The sequence below is a fragment of the Panulirus ornatus genome, chromosome 42, assembly GCF_036320965.1.
Source record: "Panulirus ornatus isolate Po-2019 chromosome 42, ASM3632096v1, whole genome shotgun sequence".
Taxonomy (NCBI): Eukaryota; Metazoa; Arthropoda; class Malacostraca; order Decapoda; family Palinuridae; genus Panulirus; species Panulirus ornatus.
The window spans coordinates 155,820-178,427 of NC_092265.1; the positions used below are offsets into that span (position 1 = coordinate 155,820).

At 41.7% G+C, this 22,608-nt stretch overlaps 1 protein-coding gene across 1 annotated transcript in view; it reads right to left on the reverse strand.

Annotated features, from left to right (window-relative positions):
• Positions 1 to 21,568, reverse strand: part of Galphas (G protein alpha s subunit) — a 123,505-nt gene extending 101,937 nt beyond the window's left edge. The window contains exon 1 of the mRNA XM_071686222.1: positions 21,167 to 21,568. Within this exon, the coding sequence (XP_071542323.1) occupies positions 21,167 to 21,305 (139 nt within the window). The 5' untranslated portion in view covers positions 21,306 to 21,568. The remainder of the gene's footprint in view (positions 1 to 21,166) is intronic.
• Between the last annotated feature and the right edge of the window lie 1,040 nt (positions 21,569 to 22,608).

Genomic DNA, 22,608 nt, shown 5'->3' on the forward strand with positions numbered 1-22,608 from the left:
TCCACTTTTCTCTTGACCTCCTGTCTCTTTCTTTTATACATCTCCCACTCAATTGCATTTTTTCCCTGCAAAAATCATCCAAATGCCTCTCTCTTCTCTTTCACTAATAATCTTGCTTCTTCATCCCACCAATCACTACCCTTTCTAATCAACCCACCTCCCACGCTTCTCATGCCACAAGCATCTTTTGCGCACACCATCACTGATTCCCTAAATACATCCCATTCCTCCCCCACTCCCCTTACTTCCATTGTTCTCACGTCTTTCAATTCTGTACTCAGTCTCTCCTGGTACTTCCTCACACAAGTCTCCTTCCCAAGCTCACTTACTCTCACCACCCTCTTCCCCCCAACATTCAGTCTTCTTTTCTGAAAACCCATACAAATCTTCACCTTAGCCTCCACAAGATAATGATCAGACATCCCTCCAGTTGCACCTCTCAGCACATTAACACCCAAAAGTCTCTTTCGCACGCCTGTCAATTAACACGTAATCCAATAAAGCTCTCTGTTTTAGATATCTGGGAGTGGATCTGGCAGCGGATGGAACCATGGAAGTGGAAGTGAATCATAGGCTGGGGGAGGGGGCAAAAATCCTGGGAGCCTTGAAGAATGTGTGGAAGTCGAGAACATTATCTCCGAAAGCAAAAATGTGTATGTTTGAAGGAATAGTGGTTCCAACAATGTTGTATGGTTGCCAGGCGTGGGCTATGGATAGAGTTGTGCGCAGGAGGGTGGATGTGCTGGAAATGACAATGTGTGGTGTGAGGTGGTTTGATCGAGTAAGTAATATAAGGGTAAGACAGATGTGTGGAAATAAAAAGAGCGTGGTTCAGAGAGCAGAAGAGGGTGTTGTGAAATGGTTTGGGCACATGGAGAGAATGAGTGAGGAAAGATTGACTAAGAGGATATATGAGTCGGAGGTGGAGGGAACGAGGAGAAGTGGGAGACCAAATTGGAGGTGGAAAGATGGAGTGAAAAAGATTTTGAGTGATCGGGTCCTGAACATGCAGGAGGGTGAAAGGCGGAAAAGGAATAGAGTGAATTGGATCGATGTGGTATACCGGGGTTGACGTGCTGTCAGTGGGTTGAATCAGGGCATGTGAAGCGTATAGGGTAAACCATGGAAAGTTGTGTGGGGCCTGGATGTGGAAAGGGAGCTGTGGTTTCGGGCATTATTGCATGACAGTTAGAGACTGAGTGTGAACGAAAGGGGCCTTTGTTGTCTTTTCCTAGCGCTACCTCGCACACATGAGGGGGAGGGGGATGGTAGTCCATGTGTGGCGAGGTGGCGATGGGAATGAATAAAGGCAGACAGTGTGAATTGTGTGCATGGGTATATATGTATGTGTCTGTGTGTGTATATATATGTGTACATTGAGATGTATAGGTATGTATATTTGCGTGTGTGGACGTGTATGTATATACATGTGTATGGGGTTGGGTTGGGCCATTTCTTTCGTCTGTTTCCTTGCGCTACCTCGCAAACGCGGGAGACAGCGACAAAGCAAAATATAAAAATATATATATATATATATATATAAAAGAGCGTGGTTGAGAGAGCAGAAGAGAGTGTTTTGAAATGGTTTGGGCACATGGAGAGAATGAGTGAGGAAAGATTGACCAAGAGGATATATGTGTCGGAGGTGGAGGGAACGAGGAGAAGAGGGAGACCAAATTGGAGGTGGAAAGATGGAGTGAAAAAGATTTTGTGTGATCGGGGCCTGAACATGCAGGAGGGTGAAAGGAGGGCAAGGAACAGAGTGAATTGGAGCGATGTGGTATACCAGGGTTGACGTGCTGTCAGTGGATTGAATCAGGGCATGTGAAGAGTCTGGGGTAAACCATGGAAAGCTGTGTAGATATGTATAATTGCGTGTGTGGACGTATGTATATACATGTGTATGGGGGTGGGTTGGGCCATTTCTTTCGTCTGTTTCCTTGCGCTACCTCGCAAACGCGGGAGACAGCGACAAAGCAAAAAAAAAAAAAAAAAAATATATATATACGTGTAGGAAGTACGTGTACGTATAGGAAGAGAGGAAAGTGATTGGTTCTCAGTGAATGTAGGTTTGTGGCAGGGGTGTGCGATATCTCCATGGTTGTTTAATTTGTTTATGGATGGGGTTGTTAGGGAGGTGAATGCAAGAGTTTTGGAAAGAGGGTCAAGTATGCAGTCGGTTGTGGATGAGAGAGCTTGGGATGTGTCAGTTGTTGTTCGCTGATGATACAGCGCTGGTGGCTGATTCATGTAAGAAACTGCAGAAGCTGATGACTGAGTTTGGTAAAGTGTGTGAAAGATGAAAGTTACGAGTAAATGTGAATAAGAGCAAGGTTATTAGGTACAGTAGGGTTGAGGGTCAAGTCAATTGGGAGGTAAGTTTGAATGGAGAAAAACTGGAGGAAGTAAAGTGTTTTAGATATCTGGGAGTGGATCTGGCAGTGGATGGAACCATGGAAGCGGAAGTGAATCATAGCGTGGGGGAGGGGGCGAAAATTCTGGGAGCCTTGAAGAATGTGTGGAAGTTGAGAACATTATCTCGGAAAGCAAAAATGGGTATGTTTGAAGGAATAGTGGTTCCAACAATGTTGTATGGTTGCGAGGCGTGGACTATGGATAGAGTTGTGCGCAGGAGGATGGATGTGCTGGAAATGAGATGTTTGAGGACAATGTGTGGTGTGAGGGGGTTTGATCAAGTAAGTAACGTAAGGGTAAGAGAGATGTGTGGAAATAAAAAGAGCGTGGTTGAGAGAGCAGAAGAGGATATTTTGAAATGGTTTGGGCACATGGAGAGAATGAGTGAGGAAAGATTGACCAAGAGGATATATGTGTCGGAGGTGGAGGGAACGAGGAGAAGAGGGAGACCAAATTGGAGGTGGAAAGATGGAGTGAAAAAGATTTTGTGTGATCGGGGCCTGAACATGCAGGAGGGTGAAAGGAGGGCAAGGAATAGAGTGAATTGGAGCGATGTGGTATACCGGGGTTGACGTGCTGTCAGTGGATTGAATCAAGGCATGTGAAGCGTCTGCGGTAAACCATGGAAAGCTGTGTAGGTATGTATATTTGCGTGTGTGGACGTATGTATATACATGTGTATGGGGGTGGGTTGGGCCATTTCTTTCGTCTGTTTCCTTGCGCTACCTCGCAAACGCGGGAGACAGCGACAAACCACAAAAAAAAAATATATATCCTCTCTTCCTACACGTACACATGCCTTACATCCTCGATAAAAACTTTTCACTGCTTCTAACAACTTGCCTCCCACACCATATATTCTTAATACCTTCCACAGAGCATCTCTATCAACTCTATCATATGCCTTCTCCAGATCCATAAATGCTACATACAAATCCATTTGCTTTTCTAAGTATTTCTCACATACATTCTTCAAAGCAAACACCTGATCCACACATCCTCTACCACTTCTGAAACCACACTGCTCTTCCCCAATCTGATGCTCTGTACATGCCTTCACCCTCTCAATCAATACCCTCCCATAGAATTTACCAGGAATACTCAACAAACTTATACCTCTGTAATTTGAGCACTCACTCTTATCCCCTTTGCCTTTGTACAATGGCACTATGCACGCATTCCGCCAATCCTCAGGCACCTCACCATGAGTCATACATACATTAAATAACCTTACCAACCGGTCAACAATACAGTCACCCCCTTTTTTAATAAATTCCACTGCAATACCATCCAAAACTGCTGCCTTGCCGGCTTTCATCTTCCGCAAAGCTTTTACTACCTCTTCTCTGTTTACCAAATCATTTTCCCTAACCCTCTCACTTTGCACACCACCTCGACCAAAACACCCTATATCTGCCACTCTATCATCAAACACCTTCAACAAACCTTCAAAATACTCACTCCATCTCCTTCTCACATCACCACTACTTGTTATCACCTCCCCATTTGCGCCCTTCACTGAAGTTCCCATTTGCTCCCTTGTCTTACGCACTTTATTTACCTCCCTCCAGAACATCTTTTTATTCTCCCTAAAATTTAATGATACTCTCTCACCCCAACTCTCATTTGCCCTTTTTTTCACCTCTTGCACCTTTCTCTTGACCTCCTGTCTCTTTCTTTTATACGTCTCCCACTCAATTGCATTTTTTCCCTGCAAAAATCGTCCAAATGCCTCTCTCCTCTCTTTCACTAATACTCTTACTTCTTCATCCCACCACTCACTACCCTTTCTAATCAACCCACCTCCCACTCTTCTCATGCCACAAGCATCTTTTGCGCAATCCATCACTGATTCCCTAAATACATCCCATTCCTCCCCCACTCCCCTTACTTCCATTGTTCTCACCTTTTTCCATTCTGTACTCAGTCTCTCCTGGTACTTCCTCACACAAGTCTCCTTCCCAAGCTCACTTACTCTCACCACCCTCTTCACCCCAACATGTGTGGAAGTTGAGAACATTATCTCGGAAAGCAAAAATGGGTATGTTTGAAGGAATAGTGGTTCAAACAATGTTGTATGGTTGCGAGGCGTGGACTATGGATAGAGTTGTGCTCAGGAGGATGGATGTGCTGGAAGTGAGATGTTTGAGGACAGTGTGTGGTGTGAGGTGGTTTGATCGAGTAAGTAACGTAAGTGTAAGAGAGATGTGTGGAAATAAAAAGATCGTGGTTGAGAGAGCAGAAGAGGGTGTTTTGAAATGGTTTGGGCACATGGAGAGAATGAGTGAGGAAAGATTGACCAAGAGGATATATGTGTCGGAGGTGGAGGGAACGAGGAGAAGAGGGAGACCAAATTGGAGGTGGAAAGATGGAGTGAAAAAGACTTTGTGTGATCGGGGCCTGAACATGCAGGAGGGTGAAAGGAGGGCAAGGAATAGAGTGAATTGGAGCGATGTGGTATACCGGGGTTGACGTGCTGTCAGTGGATTGAAGCAGGGCATGTGAAGCGTCTGGGGTAAACCATGGAAATCTGTGTAGGTATGTATATTTGCGTGTGTGGACGTATGTATATACATGTGTATGGGGGAGGGGGGGTTGGGCCATTTCTTTCGTCTGTTTCCTTGCGCTACCTCGCAAATGCGGGAGACAGCGACAAAGTATAAAAAAAAAAAAAAAAAAGTTTGTTGAGTATTCCTGGTAAATTCTATGGGAGGGTATTGATTGAGAGGGTGAAGGCATGTACAGAGCATCAGACTGGGGAAGAGCAGTGTGGTTTCAGAAGTGGTAGAGGATGTGTGGATCAGGTGTTTGCTTTGAAGAATGTATGTGAGAAATACTTAGAAAAGCAAATGGATTTGTATGTAGCATTTATGGATCTGGAGAAGGCATATGATAGAGTTGATAGAGATGCTCTGTGGAAGGTATTAAGAATATATGGTATGGGAGGCAAGTTGTTAGAAGCAGTGAAAAGTTTTTATTGAGGATGTAAGGCATGTGTACGTCTAGGAAGAGAGGAAAGTGATTGGTTCTCAGTGAATATAGGTTTGCAGCAGGGGTGTGTGATGTCTCCATAGTTGTTTAATTTGTTTATGGATGGGGTTGTTAGGGAGGTGAATGTAAGAGTTTTGGAAAGAGGGGCAAGTATGAAGTCTGTTGTGGATGAGAGAGCTTGGGAAGTGAATCAGTTGTTGTTCGCTGATGATACAGCGCTGGTGGCTGATTCATGTGAGAAAGTGCAGAAGCTGGTGACTGAGTTTGGTAAAGTGTGTGAAAGAAGAAAGTTAAGAGTAAATGTGAATAAGAGCAAGGTTATTAGGTACAGTAGGGTTGAGGGTCAAGTCAATTGGGAGGTAAGTTTGAATGGAGAAAAACTGGAGGAAGTAAAGTGTTTTAGATATCTGGGAGTGGATCTGGCAGCGGATGGAACCATGGAAGTGGAAGTGGATCATAGGGTTGGGGAGGGGGCGAAAATCCTGGGAGCCTTGAAGAATGTGTGGAAGTCGAGAACATTATCTCGGAAAGCAAAAATGGGTATGTTTGAAGGAATAGTGGTTCCAACAATGTTGTATGGTTGCGAGGCGTGGGCATGGATAGAGTTGTGCACAGGAGGGTGGATGTGCTGGAAATGAGATGTTTAAGGACAATACCTCTGTAATTTGAGCACTCACTCTTATCCCCTTTGCCTTTGTACAATGGCACTATGCACGCATTCCGCCAATCCTCAGGCACCTCACCATGAGTCATACATACATTAAATAACCTTACCAACCAGTCAATAATACAGTCACCCCCTCTTTCAATAAATTCCACTGCAATACCATCCAAAACTGCTGCCTTGCCGGCTTTCATCTTCCGCAAAGCTTTTACTACCTCTTCTCTGTTTACCAAATCATTTTCCCTAACCCTCTCACTTTGCACCCCACCTCGACCAAAACACCCTATATCTGCCACTCTATCATCAAACACATTCAAAAAACCTTCAAAATACTCACTCCATCTCCTCCTCACATCACCACTACTTGTTATCACCTCCCCATTTGCACCCTTCACTGAAGTTCCCATTTGCTCCCTTGTCTTATGCACTTTATTTAACTCCTTCCAGAACATCTTTTTATTCTCCCTGAAATTTAATGATACTCTCTCACCCCAACTCTCATTTGCCCTCTTTTTCACCTCTTGCACCTTTCTCTTCACCTCCTGTCTCTTTCTATTATACATCTCCCACTCAATTGCATTTTTTCCCTGCAAAAATCATCCAAATGCCTCTCTCCTCTCTTTCACTAATAATCTTACTTCTTCATCCCACCACTCACTACCCTTTCTAATCAACCCACCTCCCACTCTTCTCATGCCACAAGCATCTTTTGCGCAATCCATCACTGATTCCCTAAATACATCCCATTCCTCCCCCACTCCCCTTACTTCAATTGTTCTCACCTTTTTCCATTCTATACTCAGTCTCTCCTGGTACTTCCTCACACAAGTCTCCTTCCCAAGCTCACTTACTCTCACCACCCTCTTCACCCCAACATTCACTCTTCTTTTCTGAAAACCCATACAAATCTTCACCTTAGCCTCCACAAGATAATGATCATATATATATATATATATATATATATATATATATATATATATATATTCTTGCTCCCCTATCCCCAGGGGAGGGAGCGGGGGGCTGGAAATCCTCCCCTCTCGTTTTTTTTTTTTTTTTTTTTTTTCCAAAAGAAGGAACAGAGAATTGGGCCAGGTGAGGGTAGTCCCTCAAAGGCTCAGTCCTCTGTTCTTAACGCTACCTCGCTAATGCGGGAAATGGCGAATAGTTTGAAAGAAGAAAAGAAAGATATATATATATTCTTTTTCTTTCATACTATTCGCCATTTCCCACGTCAGCGAGGTAGCGTTAAGAACAGAGGACTGGGCCTCTGAGGAAACATCCTCATCCAGCCCCCTTCTCTGTTCCTTCCTTTGGAAAAAAAAAAAAAAAAAAAAAAAAGAGAGGGGAGGATTTCCAGCCTCCCGCTCCCTTCCCTTTTAGTCGCCTCCTACGACATGCAGGGAATACGTGGGAAGTATTCTTTCTCCCCTATCCCCAGGGAATCATATATATATATATATATATATATATATATATATATATATATATATATATATATATTTTTTTTTCATACTATTCGCCATTTCCCGCGATAGTGAGGTAGCGTTAAGAACAGAGGACTGGGCCTTTGAGGGAATACCCTCACCTGGCCCCCTTCTCTGTTCCTTCTTTTGGAAAATTAAAATAAAAAAATGAGAGGGGAGGATTTCCAGCCCCCCGCTCCCTTCCCTTTTAGTCGCCTTCTACGACACGCAGGAAATACGTGGGAAGTATTCTTTCTCCCCTATCCCCAGGGATAATATACATATATATATATATATATATATATATATATATATATATATATATATATATATATATATATATATATTTTTTTTTTTTATACTTTGTCGCTGTCTCCCGCGTTTGCGAGGTAGCGCAAGGAAACAGACGAAAGAAATGGCCCAACCCCCCCCATACACATGTACATACACACGTCCACACACGCAAATATACATACCTACACAGCTTTCCATGGTTTACCCCGGACGCTTCACATGCCTTGATTCAATCCACTGACAGCACGTCAACCCCGGTATACCACATCGCTCCAATTCACTCTATTCCTTGCCCTCCTTTCACCCTCCTGCATGTTCAGGCCCCGATCACACAAAATCCTTTTCACTCCATCTTTCCACCTCCAATTTGGTCTCCCTCTTCTCCTCGTTCCCTCCACCTCCGACACATATATCCTCTTGGTCAATCTTTCCTCACTCATTCTCTCCATGTGCCCAAACCATTTCAAAACACCCTCTTCTGCTCTCTCAACCACGCTCTTTTTATTTCCACACATCTCTCTTACCCTTACGTTACTTACTCGATCAAACCACCTCACACCACACATTGTCCTCAAACATCTCATTTCCAGCACATCCATCCTCCTGCGCACAACTCTATCCATAGCCCACGCCTCGCAACCATACAACATTGTTGGAACCACTATTCCTTCAAACATACCCATTTTTGCTTTCCGAGATAATGTTCTCGACTTCCACACATTTTTCAAGGCTCCCAAAATTTTCGCCCCCTCCCCCACCCTATGATCCACTTCCGCTTCCATGGTTCCATCCGCTGACAAATCCACTCCCAGATATCTAAAACACTTCACTTCCTCCAGTTTTTCTCCATTTAAACTCACCTCCCAATTGACTTGACCCTCAACCCTACTGTACCTAATAACCTTGCTCTTATTCACATTTACTCTTAACTTTCTTCTTCCACACACTTTTCCAAACTCAGTCACCAGCTTCTGCAGTTTCTCACATGAATCAGCCACCAGCGCTGTATCATCAGCGTAAATGCAAGAGTTTTGGAAAGAGGGGCAAGTATGAAGTCTGTTGGGGATGAGAGAGCTTGGGAAGTGAGTCAGTTGTTGTTCGCTGATGATACAGCGCTGGTGGCTGATTCATGTGAGAAACTGCAGAAGCTGGTGACTGAGTTTGGTAAAGTGTGTGAAAGAAGAAACTTAAGCGTAAATGTGAATAAGAGCAAGGTTATTAGGTACAGCAGGGTTGAGGGTCAAGTCAATTGGGAGGTGAGTTTGAATGGAGAAAAACTGGAGGAAGTGAAGTGTTTTAGATATCTGGGAGTGGATCTGGCAGCAGATGGAACCATGGAAGCGGAAGTGGATCATAGGGTGGGGGAGGGGGCGAAAATTCTGGGAGCCTTGAAGAATGTGTGGAAGTCGAGAACATTATCTCGGAAAGCAAAAATGGGTATGTTTGAAGGAATAGTGGTTCCAACAATGTTGTATGGTTGCGAGGCGTGGACTATGGATAGAGTTGTGCGCAGGAGGATGGATGTGCTGGAAATGAGATGTTTGAGGACAATGTGTGGTGTGAGGTGGTTTGATCGAGTAAGTAACGTAAGGGTAAGAGAGATGTGTGGAAATAAAAAGAGCGTGGTTGAGAGAGCAGAAGAGGGTGTTTTGAAATGGTTTGGTCACATGGAGAGAATGAGTGAGGAAAGATTGACCAAGAGGATATATGTGTCGGAGGTGGAGGGAACGAGGAGAAGAGGGAGACCAAATTGGAGGTGGAAAGATGGAGTGAAAAAGATTTTGTGTGATCGGGGCCTGAACATGCAGGAGGGTGAAAGGAGGGCAAGGAATAGAGTGAATTGGAGCGATGTGGTATACCGGGGTTGACGTGCTGTCAGTGGATTGAATCAAGGCATGTGAAGCGTCTGGGGTAAACCATGGAAAGCTGTGTAGGTATGTATATTTGCGTGTGTGGACGTATGTATATACATGTATATGGGGGTGGGTTGGGCCATTTCTTTCGTCTGTTTCCTTGCGCTACCTCGCAAACGCGGGAGACAGCGGCAAAAAAAAAAAAAAAATATATATATATATTTTATCCCTGGGAATAGGAGAGAAAGAATACTTGCCATGTATTCCCTGCGTGTTGTAGAAGGCGACTAAAAGGGAAGGGAGCGGGGGGGCTGGAAATCCTCCCCTCTCGTTTTTCATTTTCCAAAAGAAAGAATAGAGAAGGAGGCCAAGTGAGGATGTTCCCTCAAAGGCTCAGTCCTCTGTTCTTAATGCTACCTCGCTAACGCAGGAAATAGCGAACAGTATGAAAAAAATATTCATATTCATTCATCATACTTTGTCACACCCATACATGCATATATACATACATAGACATAGACATATAAACAAGTACATATTCACATTAGCTTGCCTTCATCCATTCCTGTCGCTATCCCACCACACAGGAAATAGCATCACTACCCCCCGTTTCAGCAAAGCAGTGCCAGAAAAACAGACAAAAAGGCCACATTCGTTCACACTCAGTCTCTAACTGTCATGTGTGATGCACCAAAAACACAGCTCCATTTCCACATCCACGCCCCACAGACCTTTCCATGGTTTACCCCAAACACTTCACATGCCCTGGTTCAGTCCAATGACAGCATGTCAACCCTAGTATATCACATCGTTCCACTTCACTCTATTCCTTGCACGCCTTTTACCCTCTTGTATGTTCAGGCCCTGACTGCTCAAAATCATTTCACTCCATCCACCCACGTCCAATTTGGTCTCCTCCTCTTTGTTCCCTCCACCTCAGACACATATATCCTCTTTGTCAATCTTTCCTCACTCATTCTCTCCATATGTCCAAACCATTTCAACACACCCTCCTCTGCTCTCTCAACCATACTCTTTATTTCAACACATCTCTCTTACCCTTTCATTACTTACTCGATCAAACCACCTCACACCACATATTGTCCTCAAAATTTCCTTTCCAACACATCCACCCTCCTCAGAACCCTATCTATAGCCCATGTCTTGAACCATATAACATTGTTGGTACTACTTTTCCTTCAAACATACCCATTTTTGCTCTCTGAGATAACATTCTCTCCTTCCACACATTCTTGATCGGCCCAGAACCTTCACCCCCTCTCCTACCCTGTGAGTCATTTCCACTTCCATAGTTCCATTCGCTACTAAGCCCACTCCGAGATAGCTAAAACACTTCAATTCCTCCAATACTTCTCCATTCAAACTTACATCCCATTGAACTTGTCCCTTTACCCTATTGAACCTAACCTTGCTCTTACTTACATTTACTCTCAACTTTCTCCTTTCACACACTTCTTGAAACCCAGACACCAACTTCTGCAGTTTCACACTCAAATCAACCACTAGAGCTTTACCATCAGCAAACAACTGACTCACATCCCATGCCCTCTCATCCTCAACAGACTGCATGCTCTCCTTCTCTCCAAAACTCTTGCACTTACATCCCTAACCACCCAATCAATAAGCAAAGTGAACAACCACAGGGACATCACACACCCCTGTTACAGACCAATATTCACTGGGAACCAATCACTTTAATCTCTTCCTACTCATACACATGTCTTGTATACTGGTAAAAAGTTTTCACTACTTCTAGCAACTTACATCCCACACCATATATTCTTAAGACCTTCCACAAAGCATCTCCATCAACTCTATCATATGCCTTCTCCAGATTCATAAATGCAACAAACAAATCCATTTTTTTTTAAGTATTTCTCACACACATGCTTCAAAGCAAACACCTGATCCACACATCCTTTACCACTTCTGAAACCACACTGCTCTTCCCTAATCTGATGCTCTGTACATGCCTTCATCGTTTCCATCAATACCCTCCCATGTAATTTTCCAGGAATACTCAACAAACTTACGCCTCTGTAGTTTGAGCACTCACCTTTATCCCTTTGTCTTTGTACAATGGTACTATGCATTTATTCTGCCAATCATCATGTACTTCACGACGGTCCATACATACACTGAATATCCTAACCAACCAATTAACAACACGGTCACCCACTTTATTAATAAATTCCACTGCAAAACCATCCAAACTTGCCACCTTTGCCACCAGATTTCATCTTCCGCAAAGCTTTCACTTCTTCTCTCTTTACCAAACCATTTTCCCAGACCCTCTCACTTTGCACACCAACCCAACTGAAACATCCTATATCTGCCGCTCTATCATCAAACGCATTCAACAAACCTTCAAAATACTAACTCTATCTCCTCACTTCATCACTACCTGTTATCATTTCCCCATTTGCCCCTTCACCGATTTTCCCATTTGTTCTCGTCTTATGCAAGTAACTTACCTCTTTACAAAACACATTTTTACTCTCCTTAAAATTTAATGATACTCTCTCAATTCAACTCTCATTTGCCCTTTTTTCAACCCTTGCACCTTTCTCTTGACCTCATGCCACTCTCTTTTATAAATTTCCCAGTCATTTGCACTACATCCTTGCAAGTATCGTCCCAACACCTCTTTTTCCTCTTTCACAAACAACTTTACTTCTTCATCCCACCACTCACTACCCTTTCTAATCTGCCCTCCCCCTACCTTTCTCATGCCACATGCATCTTTTGCACAAGCCTCCACTTCTTCAACAAATACATCCCATTCCTCATCCACCCCCCCCTCATGTCATTTGCTCTCACCTTTTGCCATTCTACACTCAATCTATCCTGGTACTTCCTCATACATGTCTCCTTTCCAAGCTCACTTACTCTCATCACTCTCTTCTAAACATTCTCTCTTCTGAAAACCTCTACAAATCTTCATCTATGCCTCCACAAGACTGTGATCAGACATCCCTCGAGCTGCCCCTGAGCACATTTACATCCAATAGTTTCTCTTTTACATGTCTATCAATTAATATGTAATCCAATCATGCCCTTTGACCATCTCTCTTACTCAAATACATATACTTTTGTATATCTCTCTTCTTAAACCAGGTACTCCCAATCACCAATCTTTTTCCAGCACAAAAATCCACAAGCTCTTCACCATTTCCATTTACAACACTAAATAACCCATGTACACCAATTATACCCTTAACTACCACATTACTCACCTTTGCATTTAAATCACCCATTACTAAAATGCAGTCTCATGCATCAAAGTTGCTGACACAGTCACTCAGCTGCTCCCAAAACACTTGCATCTCATGATCTTTCTTTTCATGACCAGGTGCATAAGCATCAATAATCACCTTGCTTTTTTTTTCCGGGGGGGGGGGTTTACTTCCTGTGTGGTGGGGTAGCGACAGGAATGGATGAAAGCAGCAAGTACGAAAAGACGTGTACATATGTGTCTGTGTATGTATGTATACGCTGATATGTATATGTATGTACATGTGCATATGTGCGTTTATGTATACATATGAGTACAAGTGTGGCTTGGGCCATTCTTCGTCTGTTTCCTTACGCTATCTCGTGAAGCGGGAAACAGTGGTTGAGTATAACAATCAACAATAATGAATATATATATATATATATATATATATATATATATATATATATATATATATATATTATTATACTTTGTCGCTGTCTCCCGCGTTTGCGAGGTAGCGCAAGGAAACAGACGAAAGAAATGGCCCAACCCCCCCCCATACACATGTATATACATACGCCCACACACGCAAATATACATACCTACACAGCTTTCCATGGTTTACCCCAGATGCTTCACATGCCTTGATTCAATCCACATGCCTTACATCCTCGATAAAAACTTTTCACTGCTTCTAACAACTTTCCTCCCACACCATATATTCTTAATACCTTCCACAGAGCATCTCTATCAACTCTATCATATGCCTTCTCCAGATCCATAAATGCTACATACAAATCCATTTGCTTTTCTAAGTATTTCTCACATACATTCTTCAAAGCAAACACCTGATCCACACATCCTCTACCACTTCTGAAACCACACTGCTCTTCCCCAATCTGATGCTCTGTACATGCCTTCACCCTCTCAATCAATACCCTGCCATATAATTTACCAGGAATACTCAACAAACTTATACCTCTGTAATTTGAGCACTCACTCTTATCCCCTTTGCCTTTGTACTATGGCACTATGCACGCATTCCACCAATCCTCAGGCACCTCACCATGAGTCATACATACATTAAATAACCTTACCAACCAGTCAACAATACAGTCACCCCCTTTTTTAATAAATTCCACTGCAATACCATCCAAACCTGCTGCCTTGCCGGCTTTCATCTTCCGCAAAGCTTTCACTACCTCTTCTCTGTTTACCAAATCATTTTCCCTAACCCTCTCACTTTGCACACCTTTTCTTTCTTTCAAACTATTCGCCATTTCCCGCATTAGCGAGGTAGCGTTAAGAACAGAGGACTGGGCCTTTGAGGGAATACCCTCACCTGGCCCAATTCTCTGTTCCTTCTTTTGAAAAAAAAAAAAAAAAAAAAGAAAAAAAAAAAAAAAAAAAAGAGAGGGGAGGATTTCCAGCCCCCCGCTCCCTCCCCTTTTAGTCGCCTTCTACGGCACGCAGGGAATACGTGGGAAGTATTCTTAATCCCCTATCCTCGACCAAAACACCCTATATCTGCCACTCTATCATCAAACACATTCAACAAACCTTCAAAATACTCACTCCATCTCCTTCTCACATCACCACTACTTGTTATCACCTCCCCATTTGCGCCCTTCACTGAAGTTCCCATTTGCTCCCTTGTCTTACGCACTTTATTTACCTCCTTCCAGAACATCTTTTTATGCTCCCTAAAATTTAATGATACTCTCTCACCCCAACTCTCATTTGCCCTTTTTTTCACCTCTTGCACCTTTCTCTTGACCTCCTGTCTCTTTCTTTTATACATCTCCCACTCAATTGCATTTTTTCCCTGCAAAAATCGTCCAAATGCCTCTCTCTTCTCTTTCACTAATACTCTTACTTCTTCATCCCACCACTCACTACCCTTTCTAATCAACCCACCTCCCACTCTTCTCATGCCACAAGCATCTTTTGCGCAATCCATCACTGATTCCCTAAATACATCCCATTCCTCCCCCACTCCCCTTACTTACTTTTATACTATTTATACTATTTATACTTTTATACTATTCGCCATTTCCAGCATTAGCGAGGTAGCGTTGAGAACAGAGGACTGGGCCCTTGAGGGAATATCCTCACCTGGGCCCCTTCTCTGTTCCCTCTTTTGGAAAAAAAAAAAAAAAAAAAAAAAAAAGTGAGAGGGGAGGATTTCCAGCCCCCCGCTCCCTCCCCTTTTAGTCGCCTATATATATATATATATATATATATATATATATATATATATATATATATATATATATATATATATATTTTTTTTTTTTCATACTATTCACCATTTCCCGCACCAGCAAGGTAGCGCCAAGAACAGAGGACCGGGCCCCAGAGGGAACATCCTCACCCGGCCCCCTTCTCTGCTACTTCCCTTGGAAAATTGAAAAAAAAAAAAAAAATGAGAGTGGAGGATTTCCAGCCCCCCGCTCCCTTCCCTTTTAGTCGCCTTCTACGACACGCAGGGAATACGTGGGAAGTATTCTTTCTCCCCTATCCCCAGGGATATATATATATATATATATATATATATATATATATATATATATATATATATATATTTTTTTTTTTTGCTTTGTCGCTGTCTCCCGCGTTTGCAAGGTAGCGCAAGGAAACAGACGAAAGAAATGGCCCAATCCACCCCCATACACATGCCTTGATCCAATCCACTGACAGCACGTCAACCCCGGTATACCACATCGCTCCAATTCACTCTATTCCTTGCCCTCCTTTCACCCTCCTGCATGTTCAGGCCCCGATCACACAAAATCTTTTTCACTCCATCTTTCCACCTCCAATTTGGTCTCCCTCTTCTCCTTGTTCCCTCCACCTCCGACACATATATCCTCTTGGTCAATCTTTCCTCACTCATTCTCTCCATGTGACCAAACCATTTCAAAACACCCTCTTCTGCTCTCTCAACCACGCTCTTTTTATTTCCACACATCTCTCTTACCCTTACGTTGCTCACTCAATCAAACCACTTCACACCACACATTGTCCTCAAACATCTCATTTCCAGCACATCCATCCTCCTGCGCACAACTCTATCCATAGCCCACGCCTCGCAACCATACAACATTGTTGGAACCATTATTCCTTCAAACATACACATTTTTGCTTTCCGAGATAATGTTCTCGACTTCCACACATTCTTCAAGGCTCCCAGAATTTTCGCCCCCTCCCCCACCCTATGATCCACTTCCGCTTCCATGATTCCATCCGCTGCCAGATCCACTCCCAGATATCTAAAACACTTTGCTTCCTCCAGTTTTTCTCCATTCAAACTTACCTCCCAATTGACTTGACCCTCAACCCTACTGTACCTAATAACCTTGCTCTTATTCACATTTACTCTTAACTTTCTTCTTCCACACACTTTTCCAAACTCAGTCACCAGCTTCTGCAGTTTCTCACATGAATCAGCCACCAGCGCTGTATCATCAGCGAACAACAACTGACTCACTTCCCAAGCTCTCTCATCCCCAACAGACTTCATACTTGCCCCTCTTTCCACAACTCTTGCATTTACCTCCCTAACAACCCCATCCATAAACAAATTAAACAACCATGGAGACATCACACACCCCTGCCGCAAACCTACATTCACTGAGAACCAATCACTTTCCTTTCTTCCTACACGTACACATGCCTTACATCCTCGATAAAAACTTTTCAGGCATTTGTAAGGAAATGCCAGAAACAGATGAAGGCCACATCCTCTCACATCCATTCTCTAGCTGTCATGTGTAAGCCACCACAACTGCAACTCCCTAACCACAACCACACCCCACAGACCTTTCCATGGTTTCCCCTGGCCACTTCAAATGCCTTGGTTCAGTCCTTTTACAGCATGTTGACTCCTGTACAACAAATCATTCTAATTCACACTATACTGAGCACGCATTTCACTCTCCTGAATGTTCAGGCCCTGATCACTCAATATCTTTTCACTAAATCCTTCCATTTCCAATTTGATCTTCTTCTCCTTGTTCCCTCCACTCCAGACATATATATCTTCTTTGTCTATCTCTCCTTACTCATTCTCTAAACCATTTCAATACACTCACTTCAGCTCTCACAACCACATTCTTTTTATTACCACACCTCACCCCTCCCTTTAATCATGTACTCAACCAAACCATCTCATACCATATCGTCAAACATTTAATTTCCAACACATCTTACATTCACTGAACATCCTCCTTTGTAACCTGTCTCACATCAATACAACATTGTTGGAACCACTTACCTCCAAACATACCCATTTTAGCCTTCCCACATGTTGAACTCTCATTCCATGCATTCTTCAAAGCTCCCAGAACCTTAGCTCCCTTGCCCATCCTATGACTCACTTCTATTACCATGGTTCCATTTGCTGCTATGTCCACTCCTAAATATCTAAAACACTTCCCTTCCTCCAGTTTTGCACTAACCAAACTCACATCCCAACTAAACTCTTCACCTAACTCACTAAACCTAATATCCTTGATTTTATTCAAATTTATCTGCGACTTCCTCACTTCACACATTTTCCTGAACTCATTCACCAATTTCTGCAGTCTCTCACTCAAAATCTGCCACTAGTGTTGAGTCATCAGAAAACAACAACTGACTCACTTCCAAGGCCTCTCATCCTTTAAAGTCTGCATACTTGCCCCTCTCTCTAAGATTCTTGCATTTCCCTCCTTCAATGAATCTATAAAAAATCAAATAGCCATGGTGACATCACACTCCCACACTGCAGACCAACCTTCACTTGGAACCATTCACTTTCCTCTGTTCCTACTCGTGCATGTGCCTTGCAACCTTGATAGAAAAAATTTCAGTGCTTCTAACATCTTTCTTCCACACTATAAATTCTTAAAAGCTTCCAAGATATCTACAATAAATTGGCCAATTACTGAGGATTATAACCACCTGGTCTGTCCTCTGTTTGTTGACATTTTCAGTATATGCCCAATGCTCAATCATAGGTGTGACTTGTATATTCCAACTAAAATACTGAACATTAAGATATATCACAAGTGTTTGGGAGGTTAAGTAAGGATTTTACAGGTTCTGTTAATTTTTAACAATACTTTTACATCAATCAATTCACAATTTCCCCTCACATACATAACTTTCAATACAATCACCTTATGATTTACCATTAAATAATATCTAAAGCTCAACATTATGCTCTGAAACTACTACTGTCTTCTCTAAATAATACATAGAGTGTGCAAAACAAACTAACTTACCTTCCAAAGCTAGATAATAGTGATGCACAACTAAACTAGTCTTTTACCCCTCTAAGATAGTACTGTGGCCAAAAGCATTATCCACAGACAGTTCCAATGCTATAGTAAACTGATAAATCACCAAGACATGTTTTTTGACCTTGCAAAGTAAATCACCTTAACACAAACAGAATCCAATAGGTATGACATTTGGTGTACATACAAAGATTAAATATCAATCCCATTTTATCACACCATTATCGCTTTCCACATGGGCAGACCGAGTAGTGAGGAACTCGAACATCAACTGGGGGCCCAGGCCATTTAGGGAATTTAATCAATCACTAAGAGAAAAATACAGAACCAATGTATGCAGTGCCTGAGCATGTTACTGAATTAACAGCAGCATAGTAGCTAAAGGCAAGAAACTTCACTTTCTACTGTAAACTTAAACTTTGTTTTACTGTGACCACATGAAGCTGTCTATATCAAAATAAAGAGGGGAAAAAAAAAAGTTTGTCCATTTCTATCTTCACTGTGTTATCTACTGGCTACTTGGATGAGTGGGAACAACATTCAAATCACCAATTAATTTTTTTAATGTTCAAGAATAACATTTCATTTATAAAATATCATAAATGAAGATATATCATTGCTTCATGCCTTATCTTTCAGTACTAACCAAACAATTTACCAATTGATGATACTATTACTTTTTAACTCATCACACAACCATTTCCATTATGCTGGGTGTTCCTGTGGGTCTACAAGGATTATGCCTAGAATTCCTCTCCACTGATGACTGGTTTACCACATTAATGACAGGTAAAACCTGACACAAAAGAATGATTCTTATTCATTACAGAATCCTTACCAAATCTTGTTTTTTCAATAACAAGATAATCAGTCATTATTCATCACTCACAATCTTAAACGTCATAATGGTGGCAGTCCTAAGTGACTTCTAACAAATGTTTTGTCAACTTCTGAAGCCATTTTTTCTTTAAATGCATCTGAAATTTTTACTGTCACTGGTAAACAAACTAATTTTCCAGATGACAGCTGACTATCCATTTTCTTAAAAAGAATGTGTTTATGCTAATATATAGTGAGACTCATTCACCTTCATATACACTAGATAATGTACTACTGTAATATAAGTGTCATTATGACACCTCTACCACAAATGTCAATAAATGGCACTAACTGTATATTCCATGATGCTTTTGTATGAATATTTGAATGATTATTCATCGAGTTACTTGCTTGATAGTTCCATGAAGGCATTATCTTTAGCTGGCATAACATACACTAATATTCACAAAAAACATGCTCTTGTGCTTTAGTTCTTGCAACCATAATACTGCTATATATATCGCTATCAATCTACCTATGTATATATATGCACCAGAGTCCCTTCTTCACGAGGCTACTGTGTGTGATCATCTGTCTATATATATATATATATAATATATATATATATATATATATATATATATATATATATATATATATATATATATAAATAAATATTTTTTCTTTTATTTTCATTATGCTTAAACGCCGACTCCCAGGTTAGTGGGGTAGCGCAAGGCAACAGACAAAAGAGTGGCCCAACCCACCCCCATATACAAGTATATACATAAACGCCCACACACGCACATATACATCCCATACATACATATACACAGACATATACATATATACACACGTACATATTCATACTTGCTGCCTTCATCCATTTCCATGGCCACCCCGCCATACATGAAATAGCACCAAGAGTCCCTTCTTTATGAGGCTACTGTGTGTGTGTGTGTGTGTGTGTACCATTGCCCAATTTTAATTAACTGTTTGTACTGTCTTACACTTTTGGGGTACCATCTCTTTAGTATTCTCTACCAACATACTTCTTAAATCTGTGTGTTATTGCCTTAACCATGTCGTGTCATTGTATTCCATTCATTCACCACGCTTATGAAATGAAAAATAATTCTGTACATCTAATTTACCAAGTTTCTAGCTGAACTTCATATATATATATATATATATATATATATATATATATATATATATATATATATATATATATATATTATATTATTTCATTTTGCTACTGACCTTATACCATATTTCAACTAAGCTTGGATATGCAAATAAAAAAAGTGCTCAAAAGTTTGTTTTATCAAGGAAGCCCAGAGCTCTAATTTAACTAAGCACCCCACCCCAAATATACTCTCTGTTTGCCCCTCAATTTTATACTCTATAACCCGAGGATTCTCAACTACATTAGGCTGACTATATAGACAACACCCTTAATAGTTCTACTTTTAGTAAACTAATAAACTAGAAAATGTATTCTGCAATTTCTAACTTTTCTAAATCAACGTAATGCAACAAGGTTTAATCATAATTAAAAGCGTAAATACAATACTGGTGACTGCAAACTCTGACAACTATAATCATCAGTTTAAAGTGTTATGGTCCCAGCTCTAACTACATAATGTTTTTATACCACCTACGTTCTTCTACTCACTGTACCGGTACCAAGATGCCCTAGTTCTGCCCTCTCGCCAGCTACTTTCCTCAAAATATCTACCAATCTTCGCTAACCAAAATCTAGAGTTAATTCAAGACTGAGTAATCTTCCTACGATTACTTTTGTCCCACAAGAAGGTCAAACAGGATCCCACTTATTTGGAGGGGAGCCAAAGACATGCCAAGTCACACAGGCTGTAAAAGCGAGGGTACAGAATCAAAACATCCCGACACGTTCCAAGGATCTGTCATATCACAACACTGCCACCACTACACTTACTATACAACACATATGCCCATCTGTCAACCATATCCTATTAGGCTATCGTGAACAGTAATTCTGTCATCTAAATGTGTCCCTATTTACGTGTTACTCAATTCATATTTAAGTAAAGGGATGTGAGGAAGGGATGTACGAGATCCAATATGGCCGCTTTAACAGGCAAACAGAGCAACTTAGTCTTTACCTAGTAATAATAATCTGTGCGTAGCTCGGTACACCTGTTTGTCTTGCTGAATTTGCTTGTTTATCTTCTTGTTTGCTTCTTTCCGCCTTTTGTTTTCCTCGGCGTCACCTTTCGCCCCAGCGCTACCAAAACAACCCATGACATTAGTGCACTCTTGGAAGAAAGCTCCTAGCCGCAGGCAGGCGCGGACGTCCCGCGGCCCTGTCTCGTTTCCGCACCAGTTGCCTATTTTTGCGGCTGATCTCGCGTCACTAGGTCATGGGATCCAGTCTACATGTCACTGAGTGAAGTGGCAGCCACCTGGGCCATGGATGCCGGGCGATGGTCCAGATATCACTCGATCTCAGTCGTTCACCATCATCGCCAATCATCTGCACAACCTTCACCAGTGAACCAGGCGCACCGTCTATTACATCTCTCGCAGTCTCCACAAAGCCCTGACACCAGCACCCTACTCCCGGAAGTGACGTTTATTTAGTGTAAACATGATAAATTAACTTGCTCCATTTCCTGTATTTAGATTGTTAACTGTTTTATAAAAGAGTGTCTATATCTTTAGAATAGAATATGCGATACAATATCACCATTCTTTGTAAAATACGTTATTGATATCAAGGACATGGCATACTGGAACGGTCTGCGCAAACAGTGTTGCACCAACGAGAAGGGTGGGACCAGTGGTGAGACCTGCTCAGACTCCCGTAGGATCTGGGAGTGTTAACACCTAGTAATTGCTGTGCTCTCGGAGTTGAATATCTATGCGGTTTTGATCAAGATAACAGGTCTCTTTCCAGAAAAAAATTCATTATGTCTTTGAATAAGAGTAATATGGTGGGAAGTGATATCAAAAAGTATTTATCCTAGACTTACAGATCATATTTGAGCATCCCGACGAACTGAGATGATCCGTACGACAACGTAACACTGTCGGCGTACATTTGATGAACGCTTTCTGATAGTCAATCATTTATTTAAACAGCAGAATGTTTATCAGAAAGTTATGATAATATAGATGACTGACTACATATGAAACTCCAAAATTAAAAAAAAATACAATGGTCGTACGTCAGTCAGTACCGGTCTCAAACAGGTGTTCCCTGATCACTGAGGCAAAACACTATTAGAATGCGATATGAAGATTGCTCGAATAAAAACATTTAAGTAATATTCATTCTATATATGTCGTTGCATAATGGAAGGGTTCGAAAAGTCAGACGGACAAAAGTAATGTACCTTACATTTCGCGGAACACTCGGAAAAAAAAAATTAGTGCATTTTTTGTAAGGTTTACAATTATGCTCTGGAAGCGGGTCATGTCACCGTTAACCTAAAAGCCTTGAACTTTGAGAATGTGAAGAATAGCTTTTGCCTGATCACTAAGTGCAACAGAGTGAATCTCACGTGTCACTGGCAAACATGCTGTGACAATGATTGATATCAAT